We start from the raw sequence: 15,255 nt of genomic DNA on the forward strand, positions 1-15,255 counted from the left end.
TAAAACTTCGGCAAATTAAATTTATTCAGTTTGTGTTTGATGTATAACACCATTTTAAGTAATTTGGTTCATACAAGCAAATCTTTCATTAAAAAATCTCATGGAAAACAAAACAGCAGGGAAATCAGACGATAGACAGCCTACCTTTGCCAAAGCTCCCCTATCTCGGTGCAATTGAATCGTGGATAAGACTGATTTTATTACTATTTATGGCAACATTTTATGGTGTTTAAAGTGTCCTTATTTTAAGAGGACAGAGGTTACATGCCTAAAATTCCCAACAGTTGGTCGTTGTGATGTAATTTAAACCGCTGCGTGTCGAAACGCCTTGTTTGAGACTCCAGGGTCAGCTCTGGAGGCGTCAGCACTACTGCGGTGCCATGTTGATGTCTCTGTCAGGATTTTTATGAGGGTCGACTTCAGAGAATATTTTTCAATCTGTAACTCTGTCCAGAATGTCACCAAGCCATTCCAACTGTAAGGAAAGTGAAACATTGACAGGAAGCATTTGGAGTAGTGTGGGAGATCAAGTGACTGAAATGGTGACCGTTTCATTGCGGCTGCTTTGCTGACTTTTAGGTCATAGTTGACTGTGTTTGCAGATAGATAGATAGATAGATAGATAGATAGATAGATAGATAGATAGATAGATAGATAGATAGATAGATAGATAGATAGATAGGAGTTTAGAGGATGTACAAATCTGGATGTCACAAAAAGTTTGTTAATGATCATTAAGTCATATCTCAAGCATCTCAAGCCAAAACTCTTGTTAAAAACTTAGTCGTTTGGCTTGACAGGGAGTTGAAACTTGACAAACAAGTGAACTCAGTGGTTAGATCTTGTTTCTTTAATCTCTGCCTTCTTTCCAAAATTAAGCCTTTTCTCTGTTTTCAAGACTTTGACAGAGTAATTCATAGTTTTATATCATCACGTTTAGACTACTGTAACTCATTGTATTGTGGAATGAATGCTTCTACCTTGGCCCGTCTCCAGTTGGTCCAAAATGCGTCAGCAAGTCTTTTATTGGGCCTCTGTAAATTCACTCACAAATTCACATTACTCTTGTGTTAGGATAATTGCATTGGCTTCCTGTGCGGTGTAGAGTTTAAAACCCTAGTTTTTGTTTATAAGTCCATAAACAATTTAGCCCCCTCATATCTATCTGAACTTATACCTCTACATAACCCTTCTTGAGCTCTTCACTCCAGTAGTCATAGATTGCTCACTATTTCCTGAGCCAGATTAAAACAAAGATGAGAATGTGGATTTGCTGTTGCGGGCACTAAACTCTGAAACAGGTTAGCAGTTAGTTTGTTCCCTATCAGTCACTCACGTTCGATGTTACGTCGACGTGACAACGTAATTGGGATCACTTCAGGGAGCCCCATCATCTTCGAGTGTCTACAGAACAAGCCAATGAACATTGGTGTGCGTGAATCGCGTCACGCTCCCCGCCCTGCAGCGCGGGTATAAACAGGAAGTGGGCGCACACACACATTGTCTTTCACTTCGGAGCCGAGAGGTTATTTGACTTCACGAGTGCTGCAAGAAGAGATTCTACAAGTTGGAAAAATCTTCTAACTCTGTTCCAGCGTTGGTGTGATGGCGCGATCAGTGGTGGCCGCGAGCTTACAGCTCACAACTGCAGTTTTAACAGCATTTACACTGTGTGTGTCAGTATCGGTGGGCGTTCCCTGAGTTATACCCACTACAGCCGTGGCTACCCCTGGGTGCCTCAGCACGGAAAGAGTTTTATTTTCTCTTTTTTGTTTTCAACTGAAAAAGCAACACAAGCGTGACCCTTCATCCTTTTCAGGATGTCATACCACTTGTGAGTTTCTGGGTGCGGTTGTTCCCTGGCCCCAATAGTTGCTTGTTTGGGCATTCAGCACGCTGAGGCAGCTTTTGTGAATAGTTCATGTTCCCATTGCGGGAATATGACTATAGCAGCGTTAAGATCAAGACTCGCTTACCTCAAGGCATGTGCAGCCTATGCCCTGATCAAATGCCTATTCTGGACCTCAGAATTGGCCTACTTCGGCGCTTAGCCAGGGTGATCTGAGGATTACCGTCAGGGGTTCCCCCCCGAGGCAATCTCCGTGGGACCCTCACGCTTCAGTCCTCTGGAGATGAGGATTCGGCTGAGTTGCCCCCTTCGGGGAGTGTAGCGTTACCCGAGTCCGATCCAGAATGGGTGGCTATTTCTTTCCCAGGCCGCCGAGAAGGTCTGGCTTGCGTGGAACCCTCCACCACGTCCCGAACCTTCTCGGTCGGATGAATCGGTTTCACGGTTTTCCCGGTGCCTTTCTTCCCGGAGGTGCATGAGGAGCTTGCACATCACGATGCATTTGAGGGTAAGTTGCTGGGACAGCACGACCTGATCGTCAGGTTCCTGAGGGAGGGGAGGAGACAAAATCCGCCTCGCCCGTTCTCTATACCCTCTTGGGATTTGCCTCTGGTCCTTTCGCCTCTTCAGAGCCAACCCTTTGAGCCTTTGCAGTCAGCGGAGTTATAAATTCTGTCCTCTAAAACATTACTCCTGGTTGCTTTGGCCTCCATTAAGAGGGTAGGGGACCTGCATGCATTTTCGGTCGACGAATCGTGCCTAGAATTCGGCCCAGATAACTCTCACGTGATCCTGAGACCCCGGCCTGGATACGTACCACTCCCTTCCGGGACCAGGTGGTGAACCTGCAAGCACTGCCTTCGGAGGAGGCAGACCCAGCCCTGGCTTTTCTCTGTCCTGTTCGCGCTCTGCGTCTTTATGTGGACAGAATGCAAAGCCTCAGGACCTCAGATCAGCTCTGCATCTGTTACGGAGGCCAGCAGAAGGGAAGGCTATCTCCAAGCAGAGGACGGCCCACTGCATAGTGAATGCCGTCGCCTTGGCCCACTCCACTAGGAGTGTCGCTTCTTCCTGGGCGCTGGCACACGGCACCTCGCTGACAGATATCTGTAGAGCTGCAGGCTGGGCGACACCTAACATGTTCGCTGCCGTCATTGAATGGTGTAGCCTACCCCTTCTCAGGCTGGAGCCACCCCAGTGACATTCCATATGTTGCACTGCCCCTAACCAACCAGTCCATATGTGTGTTCTCCACGTTACCTCCCTTTGGGCAGGATGTGGCTTCCGCAGCGTCCCTTTCCCCAGGAAAGGCACGCTTTACCAGTGTTATCCAAGAGTTCCATTGTGTGGGGTATAATGGAACAGCAGTTTGAACTCCCTCTAGGCAGGCCTTCTGCTCCAGTCAGTTAGGGGTCTGAGAGCTCTGCGTAGGGCGCTGGAGGTGGCAGCAACTGTCACGCTTTCCATAGGGATCCCAATTAGGTCGTCACATCAACGTAACTTCAAACGTGAGTGACTGATAGGGAACTTCTCGGTTACAAATGTAACCCTCATTCCCTGAAGGAGGGAACGGGAGACGTTTCGTCCTTTCGCCACTATTGCTATTGTGAAATTTTTCTACTACTTTTGCTTGTATTTATTTTATCCGATGCTGTAAAGCGCATTGGTCAGCTGCTGCTGTTTTAATGGTCCTATATAAATAAACCAAACTTTAAACTTGATAGATAGACAGAAAGATAGATTACTAAAGATATTTTGTTTAGCACTTTTTCAGTTTTAACTCAGCTCTTGATTTTCAAGGTGACGTAAATGACAATTGGAAGTCTCTTACATATATCAGTTTGCAGGTTGATCATGTTTCTTATGGGTGATTTGTCAAGTATAAATACACAAAGTGGAGGACAAAACTGCCTTTTAGAAAGTGGCTTTGTCTGCATCTTCATTGTTATTTTGTTTTCAAGTCCAGGCTGATGTCAAGAATTTCTGCGGAAAAAAAGAAAGAAAGAGCAAATATCGCCTGGAGCTACTGTCTGACAGCAGTGCTCGTTCGCCTTTGCAAATGACGCATACACCTGAAACCTGATCGACTGTTTTTAGAAAAGACAGCACAATGTCAACTTATTGAGTGCCATCGAGTTAGAGTACTCAAAGCACACACAGACAGCAGCAGCAACGGGTAAAAATAGTCTGCTTACACTGGACTTTTTTTTCTTTGGTAGTTTGTTTATTTTTAAAAAAGTGATGGATGGATAGATGATGGATAGACAGATATAATGGCAGACAAAAAGATAGACAGACAGACCTCACTTACAGGCTTTACCTCTAGTACAACTACTCTATTCAGTCTGTACTGAGTTTCTCACACACGTTTGTTTTACTCTCCAGGTTGGGACTTTTTATTGATTTCTGTTGTTTTAGCTTATAGCTAGCTTATAGCTTTAGCTCATCAGTATTTTCTTTTTTCTACCTTTACCTCTGAACCTAAAGGCCCATTCACACCAAGGAAGATAACTATAATGCTGCGTTCACACCAAACGCGAATAGAGCGTATGGCACGAGTGATTCCCATGTCAAGTCAATGTAAAGACGCGTTTATGCGCATCTGGAGTTCCTGCGGCGCGAATGAGGCGTTTAGCGCAGCGCGGTGGACGCAAATTTGCCTCATTCGTTCGTCCAGTTCGCGCGAATTGAGCGTCTGGCGCAACGCGCACATAACGCGCGTGCAAGTGATTTTATTTGGTGCTTTTTGTGCATTCACGCATTTGACGCGTACTTTAGTGCAAGAACCTAGTTCTAAAAAAAAAAGATATCACAGGACAGGTTAATCACTTTTGGAGGCTGGCTCCATTTATCATTAAAACAAAAATAAATGACAGATTAGGTGGGTGAGGGCGAGGGTGATCCTCGCTTCGATGCGGGAGAACAGGTCATCAAACTGGGCTCAGGACAGGCAGAAGTACCGCTGAAAGCGGTCGTCATCCAGGCGCAGCTCCTGGAGAAAATGGTGAAACTCGCCAAACTGGGAACACCCCCGGAGGGTCTGGTGGACCCAAGTAAGGCAACGGTGACCCCTACACCGCTGTTCTGCTCTCCAGAGCAAATACAGAGCAATGACTCTCGATCAATGCTCGATCAACATCAGCTATCTTGAAAACAGACAAACGCCTAGCACTTGCCCCTCCCAGAAAAAAAGCGGATTTCGCCTAAGACGCGCGTCAATTTCGCTTCAAATTTTTGCTTTTTACGAGTGTCCTATTTGCTCTGGACGCGCGAATGGATTCAAAATGTTCAAGTGTCCAACTAGTCACGATGGACGCGCATTTGATGCTCTATTCGCGTTTGGGGTGAACGCATCATTAATTGAATTTGAATTGAATTCTTTATTGTCATTGTACAAGGTACAACAAATTTAGATGACATTCCTCCCAGTGCTTTACAATAAATAGAAATAAAAACAATGAATATATATCAATATGGTGTCCAACCATTCTATTAACCCCAACCCCCCACCCCCCATCACCCTCCCACATACCCTACCACAATCTCCAGTGCATACTTAAAAACAGTAAAATACTATAGATGGTAAGCAGGTGCTTATAGTGCATACATTTCGACACTCAGAAGGGCTAGTCCCTAAAGTCCTGGAGTGGTGGTGCCAGTTGTTGCGGATGGTATGTGAAGGTGACTAGTAGTGTTCATTGTCCGTATGGTAGTGGGGTAAAAACAGTTTTTGAGTCTATTTGTTCGGGATTTGATTGACCTAAAGCGTTTGCCAGAAGGCAACCATGCAAACAAATAGAATATTGGCAGATCTGGTCAGGCAGCGAGAACTGAAGATGTCCTGCAAGGAGCACAGAGTGCAACCGATAATCTTTTGCGCTGTGTTAATGACCTTCTGGAGGGCCCTCCTATCCGCTGCTGAACAGCTGGCATACCACGTAGATATACAGTAGGCCAGCACGCTTTCAATGGAGCAGCGGTAGAAGGACACCAGCAGCTTCTCCTCCAGACGGTTTCTTCTGAGGATTCTTAGGAAGTGGAGTCGCTGATGGGCCTTCTTGACCATGTGATGGGTATTGGTGGTGCTCCATGTAAAATCCTCTGTGATGTGTGTGCCTAGGAACTTAAAGACAGGAACCCTTTCTACACATTCCCCATTAATGTGGATTTGTTCCATGTCTGCCTTTTTCCTACGAAAGTCAATGGTTAATTCCTTTGACCTCCTCCCGATAGGCTGACTCGTCTCCCCCTGAGATGAGACCAACCACAGTTGTGTCGTCTGCATACTTAATTATGGTGTTGGTAGAATGGATTGTGGTACAATCGTATGTGTAAAGAGAGTAAAGCAAAGGACTCAACACACAGCCCTGGGGAGAGCCGGTGCTGAGTGTGAGTTGGGTGAAGATGTGTGGGCCATTAAGATAATGATAAAGTTCTCCATCATATAAATGATATCGTTCGAATATATAAAAGAATTGCAGAGTTCACACCACATCTATTAGGATAACGGCAAAGAGTAACAATAAAGTTGAAATCACTTTCAGAACGATTTTATCCAGCTTAAGAACGATAAAAAACAATGACAGCCAATCAGAATCCATCCTGTTGTAACAAGCTTGAGCATTTAGAGTGACAGACAAGCACGTTTAGAAGCTTAGAATAAATAGAATGATATTGTCCGCTTGTGTAAAGTGTGGCCGCTAATATAGGTATCTTTATAGATATTGTTCTTGGTATGAACGGGCCTTTATACAAACCTTTTCAGGTTTTACTGTTCTTGTATTTAGTCCTCACAAGCCTTCTGTAATTATATTGGTAACAGAAATCAGCTGGCAACATCACATGTAGAAAATCTGTTTGTTGATAATGAGTGTGTTGGGGACGTGTTCTCGCACGCTGCAGTAACTGCCAAAACTGGATACGCCAAAACTGGATACGGCAAAAATCACCCTCGTAAGTTTAGAGAAAGAACTGCGCGTGAGTTGTTGTAACTGTGAAACAAGAGGATACTTGTACCTAAGAAATCAGGTTCACTAATATGCTGCTTGATGTCAGGCAGTGAATGTGTGTTGGGCTAATAAAGCTATGATTATGAACCACTTGGAGAGAGAGATTGGAAGGGAGTATCCGGAGGGAGCAAAATGAGTGTAGGTGGCTGTCTTTCTGGAGCCTATTATTAAGATTCAGTCTTCCGATTCTGGGTCAGCCTGGAGGAGATGAGGCAGATGTCCTGTGGTTAAGTCTTGTCGTAAAACTGTTTGTTTATTCCTGGTTGTACATTATTTAAAGGTGGGGTATGTGTATTTCTTTTTTGACCATTTTTTCAAAATTACTTGAAATCCTATTCCTGACCCACTTGCTGGCTGTAAATTAGAAGCACTGAAATGAAAATTAAGCAATTTAATCATCTGTGGAACGGGCAGGACTCAAAAAACTCCAGCCAATCATTTTCAAGACCGTCTAGAATCATTGGACAGAGAATGCGTCACTCAAACGGTCTTACCATGCCCCCCTCCCCCCACCCCCCTCGCGCGCGTGTCCCGTTCGTGCGCATACTCAAAGCTCGTGACCCAGTCACAGGAAGTGCAAGTCGCCCCGGTACAGAGAGAGAAGGAGAAGGTATAGTTGCTTCCGTTTGGAGAATGTCAGACAAGACACCATCACAGGAAAGGAAATCTATTTTCGAGAGAGTAATTGCGAACAAAACGGCCGAAAGAGAAAGGTCTAAAACAAGGGTCATTCTAGGTGATGCTTTTCAACGTTGGCGGCAACTGAAGGACCAGGAAGGACTACCAACAGATGCGGCTGTGGCATTTTTTCTGCTTGACAGGTGAGAAGCCGATTATCTTGTAGTATTTACTACTAATCAGGGAACTGTCTTTACTCACGATATGCGCACGAGAATTGTAGCTGTTCTAACGTTATAGCCCAGCCATATGTAGAACTAGCTAGCTAAACAACCTGTTTGGGGAGGAAGCTAATGTGAGCGATTGTATCTATGTATGGGTATCTGAGTTTTCGCTCATGCTTGATTGCGCGTCCATGTTTTTCGAATGGGTGGAGTCAGAGCCAGAGTTGCAGGAGAAGTAGGTAGGACCTTATGAGTTGTGTATTTTCAAAATCTGCCGGCCGTTTTGCAAATCACATACCCCACCTTTAAAGAACAATTTATCAACACTAACAACATTTAAAGATTCATGGCACATTTTAAATAATTAAAAATGTTAAATAACATTCATTAGATGTTTAAATTTAAAAATATTTAAATCTAAATCTCATATTCATTACGTAATCATCAGTGTTTGGACTTTTGAGCATATAGAACTTGCAATTGTGACTGAAGTCTTTCATTTGGTCTCCACATTACATGCAGGTCATTTTGTAAACAGTTAAGCAATGTTAACATAAATGGCTTTTGCTTTTTTTGCAGTTGAAATAAATGTGACCTGCTTTTTTGCATAAAAATTACCTGTCCTGGTGCTTTTTTTCAAGAAAAGTACCTTAAATCAATTCAGACTCATTTGAGAGCTCCTGTGGAAAGGTGTACAATGTGTTCTCTCTGAAAAACACTTAGCGCTGTGCTAATGTGTTCAGCCATTTTCTTCCACCCAGAGGTCTTTGCTTTTTATAAATGCTGTCGCTCTGTGGGAATGCTAAGGAAAGTTCAAGTGCACAAACATGTCTGTGGATAGATGTGTGAACCGCACACCAGACTCCCAGGGTACATTCTACCTCTCTCCCCAGGTTAAAGGGCTGGTTTACTGCTTTTTTTCTTTGCATGATTGTGTTTATGGGGTGCAATATAACATGTCTAAGTGTGTGTTTTTTTTTTTAAAAAGCTTTATTTTTCATAAATTTCACCTTTATTGTAAGCCGCTTTCTCCTCTGTCATTTGAACGACCGGTTGACTTCCTGATTCTATGAAACCACTCCCTCAGAAACAGGCAATGGGCTCAGATTGGTTAGTTGGGCCGGTGTGTTGTAATTGTCTAAACTGCGTAGTGCACGTAGTCTGAAAACTTCACACCCATTACCTTTACAGGCGAAAGCTGCATGTGCTCCGGTCAAATGTCAATAGCCTACTGCCGTATTAGTTTGAGCCAGAATCAGACCCAGAAAGAGGCAATGAAGAGAGTCAAGCAGAACCTCCCCACGGCTCTTACAAAACGTTTCTGAATGGTACATTTTATTATTATTATTATTATTATTCTATTCTATTCTGTATTATATAAAAATTTCGATACGCTGTTACTTGAAAATGCTACTGCTGCTTATAGCTTTTGAGATACGGTTTTCTCCTGATTAAACATTTAATATAACTGAATAAATGACAGAGTAATACCGTTTTTTAAAGTAATTGTTTGATCGATATAATTAACAACCGTTTATCTATTCACCAAAGTTAGTTTACTCAGTGTATCGTTTTCTTTAGGTACACGTTTGTCTTACACACACAAAATAGCATCGAACTAACTGGCTACTATAAACAAACAGCGTTGGCATTGGTTTACGTTCTTGATCAAATCGAAAAATTACGTCATAAAGTATACATGGAAAATACATTTACAAAATTAGTACATAATTACAAATTCAGGTCCAAAATGTTTGTACGCATTTGTCATAGACACACGAAATAGCATAACTAAGTGGCTACTAAAACAGCGCTGGCAAAACTAAAACATTACGTCTGAAATTATACATGCAAATACATTTAAAATTATTAAGTCTTACTTACAGGTTGTGGCCCAACAACTGCTACCTCTGGTTTTAAAGTTGGAACTGCTTCATGTTTTAGTAACAGTTGAATCCGGCATTGAATTCGTGGAGATTCTGGAAGCTGTCTTCCGTAAAATGCGCAGCACGGAGAGCTAAATTACGATTGTAATTTTCAGGAACATAATCAAACATAAATTGTAGCCATTGTTGACGAACTACAGCGTCCGTAGGAAGCCCGAACACAGAAGACCTGAAAGCTGGGTGAAAATAACACACTTTCGACGGCATGGCTACTGCTCTCCACTATAACTCTTCTTCTTCGACAAAGCAGCAGAAATATGGACACGCCCCCTTTTTTGAATATTCCGGAGGGAGGGTTGGTTATGGGTTAGTTACGTATAAAACCCGGGAGTATTTCGTTGTAGTCCCATTCGAGTCGTTTTTGTAGGCATTAAACTTCCTGATTTTTAAAAGACGATATCTCTGCTTACATTGAACTTTCAGTGCAGCAACTTTGCAGATACTGTTCATGCACCAACAGCAACATTACACACTATTTAAAATGAAAAAAGTGAAATCGCAATTAACCACCCCTTTAACGGCAAGTGTTTAAATCAGATGTAAACTGTGCTTTATATATATATATATATATATATATATATATATATATATATATATATATATATATATACGTGTGTGTGTGTGTAAAATGTATTACAATTTTAAAATTTAGTAATACATACATAAAGATGCTAGCGTCGGCCATGTCACACTAAAATAAAAAATATTTTAGAAATAGGAAGAAATATTTTATGTTTCAGAAATCATAGTTTTTTAAATTATTGCATTTTCCTGCTTTGTTTCGGCTTTTTCCACCGGGAGGTTTAATTACAGAGAGTTGATATGAGGCATGAAGGAGCTGTGCATTAATGTCTTCTGGTTCTGTCCTTGTGAAAAGGTTTTTGGCTGGAGTTACTTTAAAGAGCAGCTTTTGACCAAAGCGGTCAAATGTGCAGTGAAGTGAAATGCCAGTTAAGAGTGATTGTTAGACTGCACTATAGGCTACAGGCCAGATAATTCAAGTTTTGAAAAGATAATGCATTAGTACCTAACTGCAGAACCTTTAAAGAAAAGAAAACTCTCAGTTGTCCAAATTTAGCCCACTAGCACCATGGCAGACTGCCACATGGGTAACCTGATCCACCCTGTGAAGCGCCTGAGTTTGGGTTTGGGTCGTGTAGGAGCCAATGGCTTGCCTTTCAGTTAATGGACTGTGGTGCTTTGAAGCTCACTGTTTGTACCTTTTACAAAATGAACCTTTTCTGATTGTGGGAGCAGTGAGACACACACCAAAACGCACCCACACAACAAGCAAAACCAAAGCACTCATTTTATATTACCTTCCGATCGCCCACAGTACTTTATGTCTCTGCAGGGACAGGATCTGGCAGTGCCAAGGCACATCATGCAATTATATTTAATGTGTCTCCAAGACCTAGATAAAGCTGGAGATAACTGCCGCTCTGTTTTTCTGAACTCTACATTTTATAATGGGATTTTCACATCATGAACAATTTTCACCCTTGGACACAAAACTCTAGGCAGTGCCTAAAGACATATTAGCCCCCTGTGAGCTTTTACGCAACTTCACACGATTGTTATGCGCATTTTATTGCAGGTGAAGCATCTCAACTTTTTTGTTAGTTTAAGTTTAGCCTTTGATCATTAATGCAAGTAGTTAATTTAGTAGTTTCAGCACATTAAAAAAGGAAATATGAAACACAAAATTATTACTATTGCTCATACTTAAGCAATAGTAATCAGCTGTATTGCGACGGCATGTTTGGAATAGAAAAGCACCACTTAAACTACATGTACCATAGAAAAGTTTTCAGGGTCATTGTGATTTTTTTTAATGTTTATAAAAAGACTCTTATGCTTACCAAGGCTGCATTTATTTGGTTAAAAATACAGGAAAAATAGAAATAATGTGAAATATAATTACAATTCAAAATAGCTGTTTTCTATTTGAATATATTTTAAAATGTAAATTATTTCTGTGATGGCAAAGCTGAATTTTCGATAGCCATTAGTCTTCAGTGTCACATAATCCTTCAGAATTCATTCTGAGTATTTAATCATTATTGAGGTCACATTATGTCACATTAACTTGCCTTAATGTTATACCAAACCTGTATGTTTTTCTTCATTCTGAAGGAGAAGTCCCCTCAGTATTACCTCATAATGTAAGAGTTGGAGCTTGAATAACTCTGTAACCGGAAAAATCATTCTATGATGGGCCCTAAAAAAAGCTCAAATGCTGAAGTGATTATATTTTAAGCTTTTTAATGGAAAAAACCCATCTCCAAACACCCCGCATGACCTCATCATTTTATTCCATCCTAATGCGTCAACAGTTCATTGTTGGTTTAGGGGTAAAAATGAACCTGCTGGGATTTTTTTTATCACATCGCCTGTGAGTCCTCCATGCCACAGAAGACTTAAATGAGAGGAAAAGATCTCGTCACACATGCTGTTTATTTTACTTGGGCTTAGATGTGCTTCCTACCGTGGACATATAGCAGCTTGAACTCCTTCAACACCCTCAATGTATACCCTCAATCAGATTCAGTACTTGACACAGTGACTTACAAGAAAACACATTTGGAAGCTGAGTGTGACATAGACCTTTGCCCAGCAGATAGGGTGCTTGTGAGCTATGAACAAGGATTTGGCACTGAATTCTAAAATGGGTGAAGTGTTAATTGCAGACAGACAGGTCCATGCTAGCCCGTCTGTCTCCATATCCCCGTACCTTTTGTTAAAGCTGCCTCAGACAGTTCCTCATTCTTAAAGGGATAGTTATCCCCCCCCCCCCCCCCCCCCCCCCAAAACTGTCAGGTTGAGGAAAGGGAGCGAGGACTCAATTGCAGGAGAAATAAAGGACTTCATTAATAAAATTGAAAACACAAACAAAAACTACCCCTTGGGTACAGGACAGCATGACTTGACTAGAGTAGGTAAACACGGTAACATTAGTGATGATCACACAAGGAGACACAAGGAGAATAAATAGGGAGAGCAAACAAAGCAGGTAACGACAGGGATCCAGTGTTGTTTGGACCCCATTGACTTTCATAAAATGAATGTCTCGGTTACGTATGGTAACCCACGTTCCCTGAAAGACGGAACGGAGATGTTCGCCGGATCGATCCGACAGAAATGGGATCTTCGCGGAGAGACCAATCTACTTCGAGATAAACTAAACGAGCCAATGCACATTGGCATGCGATAACAGACGAAGAGCTGGTCTGAGGTCCTAAAGCTTTGCGTTCTGTCCACGTATAACCGCAAGGACGGACGGGACAGAGAAAAGCCAGGGCTGGGTCTGCCTCCTCTGAGGGCAGCGATTGGAGGTTCACTACCTGGTTTCTAAAGGGCATGGTAGGAACCTTGGGCAAAAATCCAGGCCGGGTTCTCAGGACAATGTGAGAGTCAGCCGGTCCGAATTCTAGGACCGATTCGTTGACCGAAAACGCTTGCAGGTCCCCTACCCTCTTGATATAAGTCAGCGCCTTCAGGAGCACTGTCTTTAGTGACAGGATCTTTAGCTCTGCTGACTGCAGCGGTTCGAAGGGAGGTCTCTGCAGTACGCTGAGCACCAGAGACAGGCGGATTTAGTCTCCCTTCCTCCCTCAGGAACCTGACGATTAGGTCATGCTTTCCCAATGACTTACCTTCAACTGCATCATGATGTGAGGCAATAGCGGTGACATAAACTTTGAGGGTGGAGGGAGACAGCCTTCTCTCCAACCCATCTTGCAGGAAGGAAAGCAAAACTCTATCCAGGCACCTTCGGGGGTTTTCACGTCGGGAAGAACACCACTCAACAGATAGGTTCCACTTCAATGCATAGAGGAACTTCATAGAGGGGGCTCTAGCAGAAGTGATGGTGTCTACCACCACCTGGGGTAGGTCACCTAGAACCTCCGCGTTCTGTCCAGGGAACAGGCATGGAGTTTCCAGAGGTATGGACGCGGATGCCATAGGGTGCCCCTTCTCTGAGAAAGCAGGTCCTTCCTCAGAGGAATGGGCCAGGGAGGGACTGTCGCAAGGAGTACTAGTTCTGGAAACCAGGTCCGGTTGAGCCAATAGGGGGCATCTAACAGGATCTGCTCCTCTTCCTCCCTGACTTTGCACAAGGTCTGTGCAAGAAGGCTCACTGGGGGAAACGCTTACTTGCATAGGTCCCGGGGCCAGCTATGTGCCAGTGCATCTGTGTCGAGGGTTCTGTCGGTCAGGGAGAAGAACAACTGGCATTGTGACGTGTCCGGGGAAGCAAACAGATCTACCTGTGAAAGTGGCCGTCAAACTCGACGGCACATGGTGCGCTGAACGCTCATGCCCTTACGAGAAAGGCAAGACGACCAATGCACCGACATGACCATGTTCTCTCAGGAGAACCCACTCAACATGCTTGTGATGCGCTAGAGGAGTGATTGGCCCGAAGAGGTGGTCTCGTCGGGGAACGCTCAGTGTAATCCTCAGATCACAGTGCTATTAGCAAAAGTAGCCCTTTTCTGGTGGTCCCCAGAGGAGGAACTAGAGCAGGAAATAGGCAAAGGGACTCCACCTCGTGTGCTCGAGTCTCAACTGTGCATCTAGAGCACCGCACGACGTGCTGGGTTGCCGTGACAACCCGAGCACCAGCAGCTTGACGGCACACGGCGCGATGAACGCTCAAGCCCTTGCGAGAAAGGGAAGACAAACAACGTCCCGACGTGGTCATGTTCTCCTGAGAGAATATGAACCACCCACAAACGCAGTTTCAGCATGCTTAAGCCCAGGCATGTGAGACAGTGATCGTGGCCGTCACATGAGGACAGGGAACGACCGCATCCAGAAACGCACGAGTGGAATGTCACACGAGTGTAAGCTCTTTTAGGAAAATCTGTTCTCTCTAGTGCTGAAGCGTACAGGGGTATGTCCGTAGCCAACAGCGGGAAATTGTGCTATTCGTTGAGGCACTCAACCGAACCGCCACGCTGAGAGTTGTGAAAACAGTCGTTTTTTTTCTGAGGTGATCCTGGTTTCTTCCAAAAAGAACACTCAAAAAGTTGTCTCTTCTTTAAAAGTAAGACTGCTGGAACAGAACATGAATCAGCTCGGCTCCAAAGCTAAATGCAAAGATGCGTTGCACCTGCTCATTATATACCCGCACTGCGTGATAGAAGCAGGTGGCGCAATTATCGCAATGCCAATGTGCATTGGCTATTTTAGTTTCTCTCAAAGTAGATTGGTCTCTCTACAAGGATCCCATTTCTGTCAGATCCCTCCGACGAACGTTGGAGTTACTGACATAAAAGGGAACAATAACAGTTCTAAATATTTTATTTTATGTTCCGACATTACTCATGTAGGGATCATGCTTGTATCTACATTGTTCCTTCCATTAAACATCTCTTTTTATTTTCTAACAGCACCAGTATTTTATTTCGGAGAGATGGAGTACCACGTAGATGAGAGTGACGGTTATGTCGAAGTCAGGGTTTGGAGAACAGGAAGTGATATTTCCAAAACTGGAACGGTCACAGTGCGGTCTCGAAAGACTGACCCTGTTTCAGCCGAAGGTATGTATCAGACAGACCTGTCCATATGGCAGTTCTTTGTGCAGAAGCTTTTATATATAC

At 43.4% G+C, this 15,255-nt stretch overlaps 1 protein-coding gene across 1 annotated transcript in view; it reads left to right on the plus strand.

The window, feature by feature from the left end:
* The window catches only part of frem2b (FRAS1 related extracellular matrix 2b), an 87,328-nt gene that overhangs the window by 52,331 nt on the left and 19,742 nt on the right, over positions 1 to 15,255 (plus strand). The window contains exon 7 of the mRNA XM_077208076.1: positions 15,046 to 15,195. Coding sequence (XP_077064191.1) covers positions 15,046 to 15,195 — 150 coding nt within the window. The remainder of the gene's footprint in view (positions 1 to 15,045; positions 15,196 to 15,255) is intronic.

The sequence above is a fragment of the Siphateles boraxobius genome, unplaced genomic scaffold (genome assembly GCF_051911475.1).
Source record: "Siphateles boraxobius isolate OS27281-9 unplaced genomic scaffold, OSU_SipBor_1 6, whole genome shotgun sequence".
NCBI lineage: Eukaryota > Metazoa > Chordata > Actinopteri > Cypriniformes > Leuciscidae > Siphateles > Siphateles boraxobius.